Here is a 21,569-nt window from a genome sequence, read left to right on the forward strand (position 1 = left end):
GTGGCTAGCTACATAGCTGTGTTAGCATAACATAAACACAATGAAGCTGGAGGATGAACGCTAACTTTTTTCCACTCAATAAAAGTTAACATGAGGGTTGCCGATGGTTACGGACAAATGCAATTGCATGGCAGGATGCTGTAAACAGACCAAAGGTCAGTCAGGAGAACAACTGAGATCATCCATCCACAATACGAGGTTAGTCATTAATATACTGCTGGATGTGCTGGGCTGTAGTTACATTGTAAGGTTTTAAAAACTGAGCTTTAAAATGACAAGGTCACAAGGTCATCTGCTAAACAAAAGTTAGCCTGTTCGATCGCTAGCTGTTCCAGTCTACATGGCAAAGTATCCTTAGGCAGGACACTGAACCCCACAATGCCCCTGGTACGTTCATGTGAATAGAAAACACTTAGACATATGAAAATGGGGTTGTATAAATCTCTTTGAGTAGAAAGTAGAGTAGAAAAACACTATATACAAACCAGTCCATTTACCATTCCAGTTTGGCGTGTCTTGCCCTATTGAAACTACAACTAATATAGTTCACAAACCATACCATTAACCATCAATGATGCCTTCACCCATGTGCACTTGTGTGTACTCATACCATCAAGTTGCTACCCTTTGAAATTCACGCTGGATACAGTGACCACTTCGGTTTCCTGATAGTAATTTTCAGAAGTGTTCCTCAGCCCATACCACTGAGCCCAGTCCATTTTAGGACCACTTTCCAGATACTTGGAGTCTGTCAATATTATAAACTATCCACCATTTGCTGTTTGCATTAACTTTTCCAGTCCTAAGGTATCATTAATCTGCATAGCTGTTTTATTTATATTTGACAGTGTCTTAACTTTTTGTATTTTGCTGTAATTTAGAATCAGGAACCAAACTATATCAGTTCTAAATCTGTTGGAGATGTTGGATTTAACACACTCCCCTTGTGGCTGGTCATTTAATTAACCTTGTCAAGCATATCTGATGTAATCTCCAATCTAATTTCATCTGTTAATTTAAAACCGTTCTTAACGAGGCCAGCCCCCCAGCTAATCAAGTGTCAGGTATAGATGCATTAAGGACTTGGTTAATTAGAGCTGTCAGAAAATGGCCAAATATGGACAGAGAAGGAGGCTGGATTTCCCTTTATTACTTTCCTGGGAGAGTTATTATTTTCATGGGAATCACCTCACGTGGTGTCACTGTGTGACTGGGAGTGTTTGTTTGTGGGGATGAATCGAGATGAAGAGGACGATGAAGGAAGAGTGATAAAGTCAGATATGAAGAAATATTTAGTTTATTCACAATAATCAAATATGACTCTTTCCAACTTGTGGCAGCTTCATTTCCTGTTAGACAGGAAATTGGGCCTTTGCATTTCAAGGAATGATTCCCCATCTCATATTTATCAAATAATATGCAGTTTCTCTCGAAGGAGTGTAATGTCAAATTATATTGAAAATTTGCAGGAGGCTTTCAAACAGTTCCATATCACTGGAAACATGTTAAAAATGGACTTCTGTGAAATTACTGGCAATACTTTCATTAACTTTTGAACTTTTCGATTCATTTTCTTTTTTTTATCCAACTTTCTCTGATTTTCCATCAGTATTAAAAATGTTTAATTGCAATGATAATTTAAAAATAAACCATTTGTTTTTGAATTGCCAGCTACCTTATTAAACTGTCTGTGTGAGTGTGTATACATGTGCATGAGTATTTCAGTACATAAAAGGGGTTTAATAGGCTCAAATTCCATCAGAACCACCTCATCATGGTTAGTGATGGAACCTCGTTTATGGGTTCTAAAACTGTATGGTTGATCAAAACTAAATTAGCTTGGCTTCTGCACTCTAACACCATCTGTTGAAGATACTATGTTAATGTGTTAATTAAACATAAATTTTACATCTAAAAACGACACCGTTGCATATTATAGCATTTTACTCCTGTCTCTTTTCTTTTATTGTAATTTAGAATCAATAAAATTGTAACTATTCAAGTTCAGGGATGCTAGAAAAATGTTACTGTAGAACTTGTAGAGTTCAAGTGGTCAGCTCATTAATGCAAATGTCTAATTAGCCAGTCACATTGGCAGCAACTAAGTGCATTTAGCCATGTAGACATGGTCTTGACGACAGTCTGAAGTTCAAAGAGTGAGCCAGAACTGTCAAGAAAGGTGATTTTAGTGGCTTTGTATGCTGCATGGTTGTTGGTGCTAGGCCGGCCTGTCTTGAGTATTCAGAAACTTTTCCCACACAACCTTCTCTGGGGTTTAGAGAGAATGTTCTGAAAAAGAGAACATATCCAGTAAGCTAGCTCTCTGGGTAAAAAATGTCTTTTTGATCCCAGAAGTCAAAGGAGAAGGACCAGATTGCTGAAAGAGTTGAGTTGATTAGCTTAGTGTGAATTAGCTTAGCAAAAAGACTGGAAGCACTGGGAAATACAGATAGCTCAAACTATTCTAAAACAACAAACACTCATTTTAAATTCTATTTTGTGCAGAGTTTAAAGATATGGAGAGAAATGTATTTTAACTTTGGACGAGCAATAGCTGTAGCAACCATAGCTGCTCCCACTGTTAAGCTAATCGAAACAGAGCTCCTGCTCCAGTGCACAGACATAGGGCTGTTTGATACAACGATTTATATCGGATGACGATATTAAAACGTCTATTGGGTCATATTACGCTGTCGTTTGTTTCGTGGTGTCGTAAAATAAACTGTTTATGGCAATATTTTTTTCATCGTGTTGATGGTCACCGTAGTGGCTATATTAATTTCTTAGTTCTCTCTTTATCTAATATATTTAATATAACCACACTACAGTCGGACAAGCAACTGTTTTTTGTCGTTAGCAACAACGACAGTAAACCCAGCGTGTGGCTCCGCCATCCACTTGTTTATTTTCCACATATTCCTTTCACAATAAAGCTGAAGATCCTGTTGAGGTTTTCAAAATAAACTGAATTTATGACAAAATACATTATTCTCAAACATCAAATTTCAGAAAATGGTGGCTGTTAAAACTTATATCTAAAATATATGGTTTAATGCATTGGTCAAAACACTAGCCATCACAAAACACAGCTGAAAACACTTATAGAAATTCAAGTTAGGGAGAAGGAAATGCAGCATATAATAAAAGAAATAGAGAAATTACAGCATTGACCACTTGGCAACAAACAACAGTGACTTTCCCCTAAAAATGTATCTGGCACAAAGGATGGCATTTCTGAGGAGAGTCGGTGCGGTGTAGAGCCTCCCTAAAAATAGAAAGGATTGAAAATTAAAATGGAATAATTTGTTAGAGGCAGGATGTCTGGAAATAGAAGAAATGAAAGCATGAACAGCCTCCCAGGTTACAGCTGAGCTGCCCACTTACTTACACGTGGCTGTGTGTGTGTGTTTGCGTGTGTTTGCGTGTGTATGTGCGCTTGGCCTAAGTGTGTGAACATGCATTTCTGTATGTGAGCATTCAGCTTGTGTGTGTGTGTGTGTGTGTGTGTGTGTGCGCGCCTGTGTCTGAGGCACCATCTGTGTTGCCATGTGCAGCTGCGTTCCCTTGGAGCCCAAGACCCGAAACTCAGCTGTTACCAAGACAACCCCCACACACCCCATACCTGGTCTACACACAGACACACGTACACACACCCACAGCATTTCAAAATCACCTTAAGGTCTTACACTGTGTGTGCTTTTAAATGAACAGATGGACTGAGATGGATCATTCCTCAGAAAGTGTGTGTGCGCGTGTCTAAGAGGGAGACAGAAACACGCAGTGACAAGCAGATGGGAAGTCTATGTTTCAGTTCTGGATGACTTTCTCTTTTACTCGAGAACGTGCGACATGTGTGATGTGAGGCTGATCCTAGTCTGCGCTAAAATACATATATACAAGACTTTTGTTTTGGAAAGAATTTCATCATGTTCATCTTTTTCTGCTTGTTAGGTCTATTCTGCTCGGAGCATTTAGAAAGTTCCCGTATTAGCTTTTGCTTTGAGAATATTGAGTCATCGGCAGGGCTGTGTGCACAAAGAGCTCCCCTTTCTGAACAAAGTGCATAAAATCTGAGCAAGTGTCTTGGAATATAAAGTCACGGGTGTACCCATGTAATGTCAAGACCATTAAGTGCACCATAAACTGTTAAGAGAAACATAAAGTATATATAAACTTATAATAATGACTTGTGCTCTGGAACATATTATCACCAAGGTTCAGCTGCCGCGATTCATCCATGCACCTAACTGCATTCCCTTCAGCACTTCCCTTCTTTCCTTTAGACAGATAATTTAATTTTATGCTGCGTGTTATCAGGGCCCCTAACCTGGGAATAGACATGATAATTAACCTCTTAGCCACAGTGCATAATCCCTATAGATTATGCAACGTGCCCATCAAATATACAAGTACACTATTTGTAAATCCAGTATTTATGTTCTTCCTGTCACTGGAGTCTTTTCACTGCTTCACAAATCCAGGCTATTTAGCAAGCCCCTGAAGGTCCAGACCTCTACGATGAGAACCAGTGGTATGTGACAAGAGTTTTTAGCAATATTTGACAATTGGTGCTCCTAAATTAAGGCCAGAGTACAATCTGGCTCCAGAGGAGCTGTCTGGACTTGTTAAGAGTATGAGTGTTTTTCCAGCCGTGTGCAGTTCTTGCAGATTTTTTTTTTAACTCTCTAGCACAGAGGCAAGATTTATGTGGAAAGGATCAGTGCGTTGGTTAAATCAGTGTCACTGAAGCATGCTGCTGCCAGAATTAAACAATGTGCTTATGCAAGCCTTGTCTAACTGTGGCTAGCTGTCAGAAGTGGATAGGGTCTTTGCTCTGCAGCATGCAGAGGGCGCACAGAGAAGCAGAGGAATATGTTTACTGTCTACCTGGAATAAGATATAATGGCTCTCCATATTTCAAGCTGACATATAAATAGTACAATATCGTCAATATCGTCATGTCGTATTCAATATGACATGAAAATTAGTGACTGAGGCTGTAATCACACAGTAAAGTCAATGATATCAAAGACACCTGTGTGTGCACTTCACTTTACAAACTGAGAGGCCACCTCCATCTTTTAGATACAGTCTATGACCGCAACCTGTCTAAACACAGTCAAAATAACTAAAAGCCAAACTGGACTGTGCGTATTTACTCCTCAAATAAATGTGCCACCTTAAGATTGTTCTAACCTACTGAGGAAACTAAGGGAAGATTATTGCACCCCCTTACAGCCCAGAGGTCAAATAAGCTAGCTATGTGACACAGGATGACACAAGGGTACAACAGATCAAATCCAGGCAGTTTTTTGAAAGCCTCAATAGGGAGAGAGCAATAGCAATAGGGTTTTTAAACAGATATGAACAGTTGCTGTTCTAAGTTGGTTTTATTTACTGGCTCACAGGAGCTTCACAGTTCTCCCACAGAGTTCTGTTCGGTCCTTCATATCCACCAGAACTCGTATTGGTCCAATATAATTTTATTGAATCATTCGGTCTGTCTTCACTCTTAGAAACCTGCCAGAGTAGAAACAGTTGAATCAATCATTGGATAAAAACCATCCAGTAATTCAGTGGAATGACTTAATTGAAACTTAAGTATCTGCTCTGAAACACAGCCAGGTTTCCCCTGACAACCATAAATATCCAGGGGAGAAGGGACAATTCAATCCAATAATATGTATTTAACATTAATCTCGGTGTTAAGTAGGCCAAGGTTTAATAAAAAGGGTGAATCGCAGATGATGGGGGAATATAAAAATATATGACAGTCAAAGTAATTCTGGGTCTGTTAAGTGATTTTTTTTTTCTTTTTTTAACCATACTTGTCAAGTCAAGTGATGGAGGGTTCTCTCAGTGTGTGTGTGTGTGTGTGTGTGTGTGTGTGTGTGTGTGTGTGTGTGTGTGTGTGTGTGTGTGTGTGAAGGTAGTTTTCAATGATTCATTTCCCTCGTTAAGAGTTGTCCTACTTCTCTCCTACAATCCTTTACCTGAATGTTTTCTGCTCTTTTGTCATTTCCTTTAGACACACACACACACACACACACACACACACACACACACACACACACGTTTGGTATGCTGTCCAGAAAAATAATCTCATTGACATATACTGTTTCAGAAGTACTTTGATTATTCTGCCTGTCGTACTCTTTACAACAGTTCTCGTGTAAGGTGCATAAAATCACCTGGATTTGCATAATAAAATATGCATTTGTCCGCACATAGAAAGCACACTGCAGGTGAAAGATTTCTATAAAAGGAAAGAGGGAGAGCAAGCAAATGAAAAGACAGACGAGGGACAGCATGACGACAAAAACATCTTGACGCACAGAGGGAAAAGGCTGGGAGGCGAGGAGATTTGAGCGAGGATCTATTTTAGTGATAAAATGTGAAAAGCAAAGAACAGGGAACCCCAAAGAGTGACAAGTGAAACAGACTAATGATGTGAATACCAGCTATAAGATTTACAGGAAGTGAGTAAGACAGACACCAGATTTATATGAATTTCCCATCTTATCGTGTCCCTTTTCCTCACTTTTCATCTATATGAAATATTGCTGGCATCGCAGTTCAGTTCATCCTGGAATTTGGGATATTGCTGTCAAAACAAATGACATAATTCAGAACCGGCGGGTGTTCAGTGACTCTGCTGTTCATTTGAGACCGATTTTAAATGTCAACTTAAAACAAACAAGAGCTGATTTGTACATCCACCAAATATTTCGGTAACAGTAAGATTCATATTAAATGTAATATTGCATGCCACTATGTGCCTATGTGTAGCTCATTTACTTGACAAGCCAAAGCCCGCTAGTTCAATTCCCGCAGGAGATGCAAACCTCCTTTGGGGTTATATCACTACATCACCACTGCTACCTGGTTTTAGACAAAGATATCCTGAGTAAATGCAAAATTCTTTCTTTTTAAAGACAGATTGTCATCATCCACACTGAGGGGTTTAAGTGTGGACGGCCTGTTTAATGTTTTGGCAAAGCCAATCTGCAGTCACTTGCCGTCTTCGGAACAGCTTTGGTGCATCGAGGAGGCAATAAAACGGCAACAAAACAGATTCAGTCTTTTGTCGGTTAGTGATTAACAAATCTGTTGCCATTTACATGCACAGAGATTCACATTAACTTCTTACTTTCAGAGTTCAGCGAGAATCTCATAGATTTGAAACTGAAAGTTCGTCCACTCGATGTAACTAGAATACAACCAGTTGACAACCACCTGAGTCAAGCCGTTTGTTGCATATTGACACAAAGCAGATGAGTTGTCCTGATTGGTGCAACCTGACTTTCATTGATTACAATGTGTTAGCAATCTGTCAGCATTCATAAATTAGTTGGTAATTATTTGCAAACTCTCACCAATCTGGCTGAGAGTAACTGCAATCAGTCTGAGTCACAGTGCAAGTGTTTGCAGGCAGATTGCCTCCCACCAAGCAACTTGTGCATCTGCCTTTGAAAGAGGTCCGTCAGCGATTGGTCAACTACTTGCAATGGGTCTCGGACAGAAAAATAAATCAATGCAATCATGGAGGAACCGTTGATGTTTACTAGTTGCAAGGAGGTTGGGATACAAATTTGTCCACACAGGTTGTACACTAAGGTTCAACAGTTACACATCTTGTTTGCAAATTTTTAATGGCTTGTGTTGCTAGAAACATTTGTCTGCTTTGGTAGTTTTAGTGATCTAAAACAAAATTATGTGGAGCTGAAACTGAAACTGTGAAAGGCAACAAAGTGCTCTAAACTGCAAAGGACAACGGCACTGCTCACTGCGTGAACCCCCAGGACAAAATCCAGGTTTTGCATTAACACCTCTGAGTTTGTGAAAGTTCTCTGTGTTGCCTACAGTTTACTGTGGACACTCATTAACCTGCACTTCGATAGCAGTTTACAGTGCTGCTTACTTCACACACAGACGCTATCCTGATGAGGATGCTAAGTGCATTCCCACAACCTTCAAATTCAGAGTGGTTTCCTTCAGTTCAAGATTAAATTGATTTGTTCATTTCTTTAGATGTATCTGAAATGAATAAACCCAGTGTAATAAATGAACAGCAATGAGAACTTTTCACTGTTAGAATGCAGCATGAGCCTTTGACAGGAAAGGACCTCAAAACGCACAAGACGGGCCGAAGGAAACAGATGTCAATGTCTGATACCAGCAGCTCCTTTTGCTTGGATAAAAAATGAATTTAAAAAACTAAACCAAGGACAAAGCAAAGTCTGGACCGATTCTCATATTCAGCTGCTTCTTTATGTGCATCTCTAAATGCCAGCGACGCTACACTGAGGAGTACAGACAAGGCTGTCGGGCTACAATAACGATACAAAGAGGTGGAATCAGATTGAATTTGACTTTGTGGTCACATGACTTCTGTTTGCAAACTCACTTGTGATCGGGGAGAGTGAGTCCTTCCTCTGTTTGTCACACCAAAGAAAACAGAACATAGTTGTGATCACACAGAGGAGCAGTGTGAAACAGTGATGCACCAACTTGAGAAAATTCCTGTCAGTCTTTCTTATTAATGACAACAATACAGCACCAGCCCTCATTTTTCCTCAGCTTCTCACAAATATCCTGCCGCTACAGCCACAAATAGGAACGATGACTCGACTCAGCTGTATTAAATGCAGGCTGCGTTTCTATTTACTGGAGAGATACGCACACACAAAGTCACTCGCCCACACTGACACACACCCTCACGCCACACAAGTGCAAACAAAGTTGATGATTTTAATCACCATAGCATGCTGAGAACACAAACACACCCTCGGGGTGCTAATCAATTACTGCAGAGCTCAAATACACACACCTACTTACTCGCACAAACACACACACACACACACACACACACAATCAAGCTAAACTAATTTCACTCCAAGCCAGATTTTTTTTTTTCTTTTTTAAGTGATTTCTAAAGTGTGTGTGTATTTATACGCCTGTACTGCAGGATGATGAAAAAAGAAAAATCCCACGCAAGCCCACCAACACACACACACACACACAAGACATGTGAGGCTTCAGTGGGCACTTTTTCTCTGAGTTTGTTAGAAATTCTAATTTCGAGACTGGCAGAAGTCAAAGCCTCCTCGTCCTTTTCCATCAATCAAAATAAGCAGCGCAGTGACACCAAACATAAAGACATTTCCATATGAAAACAGTTGCGTTTTGGCATTGACCAACTGAAGGAAACCTCATGTTTATTCAACCTGTAACCAGTTTGTGAAGATTTTTACTTTTGCTGCTCTAAATGTTTTGAATTTCTTCTGAAAAAGATAATTACCCCCCAAAGCTTGAAAGGAAGAAGCTGCTTTTCCCACGCATGAAAAAACAACACCTTAAGTGTTAACTTTAAGTCAAAACTGACAACAAACACACAGACATACACCGAATGTTAACATTCACTGTTGGTTCATGACTGTGCTGACAGAGCTATCATTATGATAATACCAAGGTCTATCATAATTATCTGCTAATTGACTGCCTAACGAGGTAGCGCTCATTAGAATGCTCATTAATACTCCATCATCACCACTGATAGCTGTAATCATAGAGTGATGGGGGTTTCAAGGTCTTACATGAGTATGTGTGGATACTGTCTGCCCATAGATGTGTATTTACATGTGATTTCATAGTATTGCTGATTGATTCTTCCAGCAGTAATACATTAAAGGTACACATCTGTTGAATATGGAGCTCTGCAGAATCAAAGCTTCATGGCTCAAACTAATTAAGCTGCAAGTACACTATGCAACTGAATTTAATGAAATACTTTTGTTAAACCCCTTGAATTAAAGCTGAAAATTTGCACTTCAGTCACAATTCGGTTTTATTTATATAGCTCCAAATCACCATCACCTCAAGGCACTTTACACTGGAATGTAAAAATCATACAATACAGAGAAAACCCCAACAATCAGACAGCCTCCTCTGAGCAAGCCCTCTGTGAAAGTGGGACGGAAAAACACGCTTTTAACAGGAAAACCAGAGGCTCAGGGAGGGGGGGCCATCTGCCACAAGCGGCATATTAGTGAATATGAATCGGCTCGAAATATTTTCTGTTCTGTCAGTAAATGTGCGGCTAATTTAAACTTTAATATCATGGCGCTATAAACCTGAAATGATGAAGTTATCAATGCGATCAATCAATGCGATATTTGATGGGATAAGTTAGCGAGGACAGGGGTGATGTGCTCATGCCTTCTAGTGCCGGTTAAGAGGTGTGCTGCCACATAATGTGAATATAAACAATAGTTGTTGTTTTTTACAGTAATTACATAAACAAACACAATTGTGTCTGAGAGTCAAATTGAGTCACTTGAAATCCAGTGAACTGTTCAAGTTTGTCAGAAAACTTGTCCAAGCATGCAGTTAGCTCTATAAACAAATAACTTCTTGTAATAGCCCCTTTCATTGAGTACAGAGCTGCCAGGTATGTAGTGGTCTGTGTCACATCGCTCTCCTCCAGAGCTGCTGAGAAAAAGAAAACTGTTCACTTTGCTTTTCAACAAAAGCTCCAGATTCATTTGAAAAGTGACTGTTTTACAGTTCAAGCACATTCTTCTTTTTTCTCAGGTCATATTAGGAGTCCATCGACATTCTTTCTTACTCACTATCACAGAAAATTTCACAGTTTTTGTGATTTGGAGGAAAATCATCCCTGAATTTGTAAAGCTTGAAAACAGTCCTCATTGCTTTTGCAGCTTTGCTAGCAAAGGTTCTGATGTCCAATCCCACTTTGCATCAGTCAGTTTCTCGTATTTCTCTCTCTGTTTAGTTTCATAATGATGATTCAAATTTTAACCCTTAAACATACCAATCTGCTCTCCACAAACTAAGCACACAGCTTTTCCTTTGACTTCAGGAAATAAGCACTTGAAGGTCCAGGTCTTGGACCCTGCATTCATATTTTGGGGCTAGCAAAATCAAGGGGACCGTACAGGAGGATCTTATGAAGTAGATTTGTAGATCCTTAGGAAAATCATATATTTACCATGTAAGATAAAAAGAAATCCACTGGTGCTGACACGTGTTTGCCTCACTAACACTACATTTCCTGTGTATGCCACCTGTTGCCACAGACTCATTTGCTCAGGTGAAAGGTTGGCAGTGCTGCAGCTTATGATACACAGCAGTATTTTACCTAGTGTGATTTTGTTTCCTCTCATGATTTCAGAAATGTGTTTGCACACTTCTCTTTAAAGTGATATTACTGTCACCAGGAGGAGGCAGCAATTATTTCAGGTTCTCATTTCAAAGGGACCCTGCAGGCACCCAGCTACACACCTCGAGTAGTTTTCTGCACTGGCTCCCTGTGGCTCCCTATCATCCGGACACCTCTTTGGAGAAATGAGAAAGGATATAAACCAAAATGTGCCAGATTTGTTTAATGACTCCTTCTGTGCTCAACTTTCAGTGTGGTGTCATCTTTAATGTGTGTTTTACCTTCAGCCTGGACTGCAGCTGGTTTAAAGATTCAGCTGCAAAACAGTGCAAATTCATCCTCCGTGTGGCACCGTGTGGCGTCTAACATTGCTGTGCTGTGTGTTGCAGGTATGCCTCTCAGTCTGGACTGCAAGGCATTTTTTGGCTACAGTGGAGAAAACAGAAAGCCCATCATCTACTGGATGAAAGGAGAAAAATTTGTTGAAGAACTTGCAGGGCATATTAAGGAAACTGAAATGAAGTAAGTAAACTATTTTCTAGAGAACCACTGATTCAGTAACATACTCAAAATGATCCTGAAATCAGTGTCCTGAGGGTGGGGGGCAAGTAAATTCTAAGTACATCTACTGCAAGACAGTATCAATTACATTCTCTCAAGTTTACAGGTTTCTATTGTTAATTAATTTCTGAATAGGCTCGACTCCAGCTGCTCTCCTCACACTGTCAGGATCTAATTTGGTCTCTCGTGATTTATGACTCATTGAGGGTTTTCTGACAGCTTTCTTCTCAACTTTTCTAAAAAAAAAATAAATTATGAATTCTAATAATAAAGTTAAATTGAATTCATTTTCTCCCCTATTGGGACCAATTACATTGGAGTCTATTGGGAAAAGCCTGATTGTCTGCGGGGCATCAAATATCATTAGAACAACCTGCTGGATCGCTATGGTAACCATCAGAGAATTTACATTGTCTCACACATGTGCACACACACACACACACAGTCGATGTGAGTTAAGAGAATTATGTCTAACATCCATTAATTACACATAAAACAGTTTATCATCAAAATCTATAAAAGATGAAGTTGAAAGCAAAACATTTTATTTAATTAATCTCCGTTGTTCAGTCGGGAGGCGGGAATGATGGTGGTCTTGTTGCTTTCTCCAGTGGGTAAATGCAAAAGGTGTAAAATGAGGTAGAGACTTGACTTGCTACACCCCTGCGTGTTGCACTGAAACAGTCCTCAAGTCTGTGAGTCCTAAACCTGTCCCAAAAGAACCAATCAACAACTGAAACCGGAGACATATTAGCCAATCACGTTGCAGCGCATGTGCACAGTACAGGGGGAAAATGTTTTAGCTTAATTCAGGTAAAGTTTGCTGACTTTGCTTAAAATCTTTTTTCCCTGTATGTTGTATTTGTATACATTAATATGGCTTCATGTTTCAAGTATATCCCACCAGAGCACAGAGAACAAATGATCACAGTTATCCGACATAGATTTTTGGTTTTTATACTTACTGAGATAACAAGTAGAGCAATACGCCTGACGTCACACACCTGAAACAGTCAGGACCTGAAGTATGCACACGCATCAGTGCGAATACTTGATTTGTTAATCTGTTACAGTTACAGCTACTGATTAGATCTTTAGGGGCGGGACCAGGACAACCACAGATATCTATTGAGTATACCTGAAATTTAGAGTGCTATAAAACACCACACTGCTTTTCTGTGTTTTTTCTTTTTCAGTGGGTGATCTCGTATAACTCGCCTCATTTCAAAGCATTTGCCCTTTTTCACTCTGCAAAGCGAAGAAGCTAGAAAGTTATTTCAAATCTTAGTGGAGATCACAAGAAGTTCAGACAGACTTTCCCAGCGCATCTAAGACAGCAAAGTATTTCAAACAGCCTGCAGCATGGTGGTCATCTTTTCTGTAAATAAATGAGCCCGTGAAAGGCTCTGGAAGTGGTCTTTGAAAGTAAGATGGGATAAGGTAGGCAGGATTAGACCAGACAAATCCAGCCTGACTCTTAACTCACCTGTTAATACTCATGTGCATGAGTGCTGCAGACTCATGAATCATAATATTTAATTTGTGTATGGATTTAGCTACTTCAGTTATAGCTACAGCTGCATCATCTCCTCTAAGCAACAGTAGTCAAGCTAAATAATGTGCTACTACCTGAGTTCATGTTGGAGACGTAACTGCAAAGTTTAGGTCCGATGGGGTTCAATGTTTAGTAGATGAGCACTAAATGCTACTGACTGCTGTTGCAAATTCAGCACCTGTGTTTTAACTGAGCAAAACATTTAGTCCATGGGTCATTCCAACCGCACATCGTGCCAACTCCAATCTGAAGGTCCAAAGTTTGAACATATATATTGAGTGCTGAGAAGTTTTAGCTTCATATATCAAATAGTTTTTAAGATACACTTTTTTGAAAAATAGTCCATCGGCCCACTACCACGCACTGAAATATGAGTCAACATTTGAACATGAATATGTCAAAGACTATTAAAGATAAAAGCCTGAAGTTTGCACCGGTCTTTCTTAACATCAAAATAAATCAGGATCTTTAATGTGGACCAGATATATTTCAAATGGTCTGAAAATTTTAAATTTAAAAAAAAATCAGACACTAACAAAGAAACTTTACATTGCAAAAGACAACCAGTAACAATTTCTGAATGGTGTGTTGTTGAATTTTACAGTAATACAAAAAGAAAGCTGGATTTTCACGATGGTACTGTAACTGTAACTCACAGGTCCTGGAAATGAAAAATATGAAAATATTTAACAAAATTATTTTCAGAGTTATATTTTTGGGTACCATCTGGAATTTCGTTTTATTCGAAGAGGACAATCTGCTGAAATTTTAATTTTTGTGTTTAATAATATTTTTTGGCTTTATTGGATAGTGAAAGTCAGGAGAGACAGGAAAGCAAGGAGAAGCGGGGAGACACACAGAAAAGGGTGACGGGTTGGACTCAAACCCGAGCCTTTGCAGGAGTATGCTTGATGATCAGGCAGAGTGCATGTGGTGATTTGAGATGGACAAAAGTTTCATTCAGTTCACACAGGTGGGGCTGTGGTGGTCTGTAGTTTTGCTTCTCCCTTCATTATATCTTTAAAATGATTTAAACTGACAAATATTTGGTTTGGTTTTCATCCTGCACTGTGACCTGGCCAATCATGGCCTCTTTAGATTATCACATCAGCTTATTAATTTTAGACATAATAAGCAGTCGTATGAGAAGCAAAAGCCTGTTTGGTTTTCTTTAAGCGCACTACTTAAACTCAGTTAATAGCAGGTTGGAAAGATTCTGGCAATAATTAATGTACCATCTACACTGTGTGTGTGTCACTGTTTTTCCCCTATTCAGGTTAATGCTGCTCCCTTTTGAGCAATACTTCTGCACCATCACGTTAAAGAAAAAGTGCAACGTAGTAATGTAATCTAAATGTTCAAACTGCAGCACGTGGGCATTAGTGTGGTTAACTGACACACTAAGAGCTGTAATCAAAGCTTTAATATTAGAAAGTAAAATGCTCACTTCTGCTCAAAGAGCCTTCACAGGTCATGTTATCAGCCGAGCACAGCAATACTGATATGAATGTTTATCTCCCCTAAAGGGAAATCCTCTTGCCCTCCTCCCTTCATGGGGGAGGTCACAGGTCAGAGTCAGCATAGCAACAGTGGCTCTGAAGCCAGGTGACCTTCAGTGTCTTGCTGGAGGACACTCCAGCAGCAGAGCTGTTTACCAATCCAAGACTGGAACCTCAAGAATGTATCTGCGACTGCTAATCCACCTCCTGCCCTCTGAAAATGTTCTCTCCCGGGAAAATGATGTTGTAGAGAGCAGCACGGTACATGAGTAGGAGTGTTTAAACTTGAAACTAATCATGCCCCATAGTATTAAATTAACCTTTGCCTGATGAGTTCTCAATCTTTCAGTCCAGTCCTCTGGCCACCTCTGATCCAATCATACTGCTATTCCAAGTTCCACAATCGCACTCCAGCAGGTCGACTCCCGCTGTGATGCCCATTAATCTGTCCACTTTAAGCTCCCTTCCCCACGTCCTGCAGCACTGGCCCGAGAACTTTGTCTATGTCTGTTTGCATAGTGTCAAACACAGTCTCGTAGCCTCTGTGATAATGGGAATACCTGTAATTACCAAGGCTTGCTCTCTTACTGACACACTCACACCCTGCAGCACCCAAGAGGATGTGATAAAGCTGCGAGTTTGTGGAGAAAAAACTCCTGCCAACAAGTGCCTCTCTTTGTGAAACCTTACTTCTTTTTCTGGAAAATGTAAATCCATAGTCTAAGTAGTTTAAGTATGTTGGGTTAAAATAGCAGGCGAGACAATATATATGAGCAGTATCATCAGTTTTACTCCAGCTGTTGGCTGAGCTCAGCTTCACCGCTGTCCAGCTTCTTCACGTTTCTGCAACTCAGCTATCACAGTCCGCAGCTCGTTCATGTGCAATGAATTGGTAATTACAGTATTTCCACTTGGGCCAGTGCTTGCTTCATATTTTCACTTGAAGGCAGCCCATATGTCTACTGATGCAGAGAGGCCTTCTTTTACCTGCTTGAAATTCACATCTGTTGTCCAGTCCAACTGCTGTCAAAGCCTCACTGCTTCACTGTTCACAACCTCATCATCAACCATTATTTTACCTTATATTTTCTTTGTCATGAAGCATGGTAGTTAGCCCGTTCTAGGTGCTAAAGTAGGAGGGAAGCAGGGTTTTTATGTTAAAAAGTTGAGGTCTGCATTGCAATTGGGAACACCTTGAAACAGAAAGGTTTATTGTATGCTTCCTGTCGGCAGTGACAAGTACAACGGTCTGAGGAGACAAAGCATCAATAATACAGAAACGAGTTGTTTGATCCACGATGGGTCCAGCTCGCAGCTTAGAAGACTGAATGATGTACTGCAAACATCTTGCTACTACATACTGTACAACAGGGTACCTTCAGAGGTCTGACCTGTGTTATCGCTACACTCCAGTGGAGAAGTTCAGGGAGGTACAGAAGGAGGAGAAGGGCACTGTTGACATGAAGTGAAGAGTTGTAGGATTGGAAACCTGGGAATCTGTTTGAGGAGGAGAGTAGTACCAGACTTTTGGGATAGTGGAAAAATAGGATAAGGCCACAAACAGACTGTCAAATATTGCCAGCCCATTCCTCTGGTGGATCTGCTATCAATAATATTCCATAGCTGACTTGATTTCTTGATTTATAAGCTGTGAGACCTTCTACTCTGGGCTTATTCCTTCTTGCAGCTACCTGGATTCAATTCTGCCCTAGGCCCTTTGCTGCATGTCATCCCACCCATCTATCCTTCTGGCTGTCCTCAGTATCTGTGTCAAAGAAAATGCTAAAAAACTACTAAAAAACACACACACACATATATATATATATATATATATATATATATATATAGATATATATATATATATATATATATATATATATATATATGCACGCACACAGTGCTGACCTTTGAGATACAGCTTGGGTCTGGGTGTATCTAAGGTATCAGTTTCAATAACAAAGACTGATTTATTGTTTAAAGAAAAGTGCAATTGTTGTGTTTTATTTTCAAATCAAAGTTGCACATCCATCAAAGCCTTCAGACATGAGCGGAGAAAGAGAAGAGCAGAGATGATAGATATGATAGAAGAGCACAGTGTGTGATTTTTGTTCGACTTTTGGGACCAGCGACGATGACCTTCTTAGATCTAAGTTCAGTTAAGCAAACTTGGCCTGATTCCATTTGGTGAGTCAGTTCATTTGGTTGAAGTGAGCTGTGTGGTCACATCCACAACAGCAGTCATCGCAAGGCACTTTATATTTGAGAGGGAACCCAGCTGATCAGACAACCAGCCCCATGAGCAAGCACTTCACATTGGCAGGGAGGAACAACTCCCTTTCAGCAAGAAGAGACCTGGGGAGGGGAAGCCATCTGCTGGGACTGGCTGTGGGTGATTGGAAAGCCACAACAAGAGATGCAGGCCTTGATATCATCAGAACAGCAACACAAGTGGAGGCAAAGATGATACAAATGATGAGCATGCACACAGTGCTGACCTTTGAGATACAGCTTGGCACATACATGTAGCTGAACTCAGAGAGGAAGGATACTTTGGCTGATGGTGTCACGTTCACCAAGATGTACAGATTATGAGGAGAAAAACTTGTGCTTTTAACAGTGACTTTTATTTTGAAATGTACCCATTTAATCACCGGAGGACAGAAAGAGGAGAAGGAAAGGAGATGTAGGATATAGATAGCTAATGGCTAGAAGGTGAGAAAAAGGGAGAGGAGTGATGTGTTTTAAACTAAGCATTTTAGCAAGTCTCATCTTTTGACAGCAACCCCTGATGCACTGTCCTAGGAGACTTCAAAGTGATGCACACACTGAAAATCTCTGACACGGAGCAAGGAAAAAAAAGACGTACATGCAGAGATGGTGGTAGTCATTTTGCTGTATGTCTTCCGGCACATTTGACATTTTGAGTCTCATAACCCTTTCTGTAATGTTATCCATCATTATTAACCTGCATTGAGACTTCACTGCTCTTTCTGTGCCTCTGGTGCCACGAGGGAAGAGGAAAGCATGAATATTTAGGAGGTTAGAAGTTCAATTCCCAATGGGAATGCCTGTGCTGAAAGTTTGCGTGTCAATTTTCTTTGCATGCAGCCACTTGGATACAAGCCTCAAGTGACAGATACAGCGCATTTCTGTGGTGAATTACAAACAGAGCTGCAGGAAAATGACTACACAGTGTCTCATCGCTGCTTGTCATGGTTGGACTGTGCCAACTCCCATGTGGTTCAACCCCTGTGTGTATTACAATGTGGCCAGTCTGGATTACTGTACTGTACGCTGAGTCAATGCAGCACATACTGTACAGAAGAAGGATAACAAAATCCTGTGGACCATCTCGCCTGTTTCTGACAAGAGTGCTGATTCTGCACTGAAAACGCTCATTATTTCCAAAATCCTGCTGCCTGCTTGTGTGGTTGAACCAATTACTAGAGATCCAAACCAACCCACCCCAACCTGCAACTAAACCAAGACAGGCTAAACATCAACAATATTACTTTTAATTTATTTTTCATTTTTTTAAGTAATCTGATGCTTAATTGCGGTAAAATTTGTTTTCTACACTTAACGTTGTATTGTCTTTATTTTTCATATAAAAGAGCTCATAACACTCATGAAGTATAACTCGCCACATAGTGAAAATGTTCCTGGACTGTGATCACAGCTTAATGTAAAAATAATGACTTTTTAAAGACTTCTGGTGTCATTACCCATGTGAAACTTTGAAAGCTTGTTTAGGTGCGACTTAACACTTCTGGTGCTGTCCCAGTCCCAGATAATTTGCTCTGAGGTTCAATTACTCAAGTATTAAAAGCTGACTGAGGGTTCAGTTCACAGCATGTTTGTTACATAATTATCTTCCTCCTGAACCGCTGAAAGATTTCGTTAATAGATCTGCTGGGGCACGTAAAAATGTCAGTTTGATAAAATCCTCATTCATACAGTAATTGTTCAATCACAGCTTCCACAGTTTTCTAGGGTCTATGATTTAACAACTGGACAATCAAGCTTTGGGTTTTTCTACATCAAGAGGTGAAGAAGTGCACATGGACGCCAAAGCATCTGGAAGGGTCTTTGTTTGTTTGTTTGTTTGTTTTTGCTTTGTTTTCTTGTATTGACTTTCCAAAATATGATAAGCTATTTATGCACAACATGTTTATTTGATGTCAGCCATTAATGTGAGTAAGCCAGGATAATTAGTTTTCTGCTTTCAAGTCCAAGAATAAGCAGTCGTTAGCTACATGTTGTTTTGGGGGTTTTCCACATAACAACATTAGCTAGCTAATGAATCGCTAGATTCCTCACTCTGAATTTAGTGGTGACTCGAATAAAAGCTTCTGCTTCAAATTTTTGAGGATGCTGACTTTTTGATTTGCACCTTCTCCTTTCACCCTCTTTCCCGTCTTTTCCAACGACTCCAGCAGAAACATTAAACAGATATCAGCCAGCCAGTTCTTCTTAATGAGCTAACTCTACCACAATTGTGACTGTAAACGTCATAATGTCTTGGAATTAAAAGACAGGCATACCTGCAATAACATACAACAGCTGTGAACAGAAATGAACAGAATAAATAAATGCAACAAATGCATAACGGTGTCAATTACATGAAACTAGCTTTTATTAAATAAATGTTCAAATGTACCCAGCCTATGTGGCTGAACCATCTGTGCCACTGCTCTGAATCTGCCACCTGAGCTAAGATCTCACTGGTTATGGCTGAACCTCACCAGGTTTAAAGGTGCACTCTGTGACCCTGACATCAGTTCAGTCTCCTCCTCCAGCCCCTCTTCCTCACAGCCTCACAGGCTTAAAAGGAGTATGACCTCACCATAAGGAGAGAGCTTTTTCCAGCTGTCGCCAGTGTTTTCCAGACATGGCTCCTTGCTTCTTCTGCCCTCATTTCTTTTCTTTTCGCTCTCTCTTTCTTTTAAAATCTGCCCTATATACTGTGCTCTATAGCGCCATGTTCCTTGTGCTTCTTCATCTTTAATGGAACAGATTAAGAGGCAAGGAGATTCTCTCATCTTTAAAATTTACATGTGTTTACTTCCCTCCTGATGCAATTTGCATAAGTAGAAATTCCAAGTTAAAGTCTTGAGTGTATTAGAGTAAATCACAATAAAAGATTTAATATCACTGCTTTGTGAATCCACTTCTCGCATGTTTCTTTTCCAGGGTGGTGAGGGAGCATTTAGGAGAGAAGGAAGTGCAGCTGTCCCTAACATTTGATGCCGTGGAGGACGGAGATTTGGCCAACTATACCTGTTACGTGGAGAACCACATAGGGAGGCGCAGCGGTAGCGCTATACTGCAAAAGAAAGGTAGAGCTTTCCCTTTTCTTCGCTCCTGATTTACTGGTTTCTGTTAAACTTGTTAGGCAAAAAAGAAATCGACAAATATTGGCCTCCAGTGTCTTTAAGAATGACAAATGATCACATGTGCATGCTGGTCCATTCACTATCAAAGCAAAAATGTGTTATCTATACAATCTGCTTCCTTCTATCAAACTATTAAAAAGTAACACAAATAATTACCTTGCATTATAAAACAACACAGTTTTTGTTATATGAAAGAGGACATAGGATGTTTGATGGTGACACGGACCGAGCGCTGAGCCACCAGAAACCAGCTTTCTGTCACAAAACACGTTACGATGCAGATGATTTTGTTGGTAACACCAAGATTTCTGAAGTAACATTAATGCTTCACAAAGGAGGACACAGACATCTTAGATGGTGCTTAGGATGGAACCTTGAGGCACCCAAAAATATGTTTTCGATTACAAAACATGCTGAGGAAACATAGATTCTATTGAATAGAACAAGTTTACCCAGAGTAAGGTTGTGGATTTTAAATGTATTTTAATATGAAGTCAGGTTAGTGAAGCAGCATTGAAGCAGAGTGCAACAATGAGCGAGGTAATCGAGTTCTGTCGTCTCATACATACCCATCAACTCATTGTTTGTTAGTTAACAGAAATGCAAAAACCTTTAACATTTCAGTCAGTGCTAAAATCTGATAGGGACATTTCCTTCTCTGGGATGTTACATGTGACATTAGTAAACATGGTCACCCCTCCCTGAGCCTGGTTCTGCCAGTCTTCTTCCTGTTAAAAAGGGAGTTTTTTCCTCCCACCATCACTGAGTGCTTGCTCATAGGAGGTCGACCGAAATGAATTAAATTGATTGAAATAAATTTTCAAGCTGTTGGTAATATTTTCCATAATTACAGGAATGGGATGACATTGGCCTTAACTGTCAGTAAGAAAACAAACATGTCAGATTCTCTAAAGATCAGAAGATTTCATTAAGTGCATTTAATCCTTAAGCAATGTTTGTTTTAAATGACAGGTTTCTGAGGTGCATTCATTCAAAGAAGCATAATTTTTTGCTTCCACGTTAGTTTTACGTTGTTTTTTGTACTCTGGCTTGCTAAATATAAGACCATGTCTGCTCCAGTTACCTGGGACTATTCCAGTCTCTTGTTATGATTCTGTTAACAAGGAAAACCCATCCTGCTCAGTGTTTTCATTGGGTAATAAATATTTGTGGATGTGAACAGCTTCTGAGATAATTAAGATTTAAGCCCATGGCGCAGCCATGTTTTTGTCTGTAGAAACCCTCGTTGTATTTGAAATATGTAGTGGTGAGACATATTTGAAATATGTCCATGGGCTCCCCCGTGTCACCTATTGTAGCCAACCTTTACATGGAGGAAGTGGAAAGGAAGGCTCTTGGCTCTTTCAAAGGAAGAG

General features: G+C 39.9%; 1 protein-coding gene across 5 annotated transcripts in view; it reads left to right on the forward strand.

Moving 5' to 3' along the window:
* The window catches only part of il1rapl2 (interleukin 1 receptor accessory protein-like 2), a 499,122-nt gene that overhangs the window by 443,835 nt on the left and 33,718 nt on the right, over positions 1-21,569 (forward strand). For all 5 annotated transcript variants that reach the window (XM_076890749.1, XM_024804223.2, XM_076890753.1 and 2 more), the window contains 2 exons: positions 11,572-11,704; positions 19,991-20,136. In XM_076890749.1, the coding sequence (XP_076746864.1) occupies positions 11,572-11,704; positions 19,991-20,136 (279 nt within the window). The remainder of the gene's footprint in view (positions 1-11,571; positions 11,705-19,990; positions 20,137-21,569) is intronic.

The sequence above is a fragment of the Maylandia zebra genome, linkage group LG2, assembly GCF_041146795.1.
Source record: "Maylandia zebra isolate NMK-2024a linkage group LG2, Mzebra_GT3a, whole genome shotgun sequence".
Classification (NCBI taxonomy): Eukaryota; Metazoa; Chordata; class Actinopteri; order Cichliformes; family Cichlidae; genus Maylandia; species Maylandia zebra.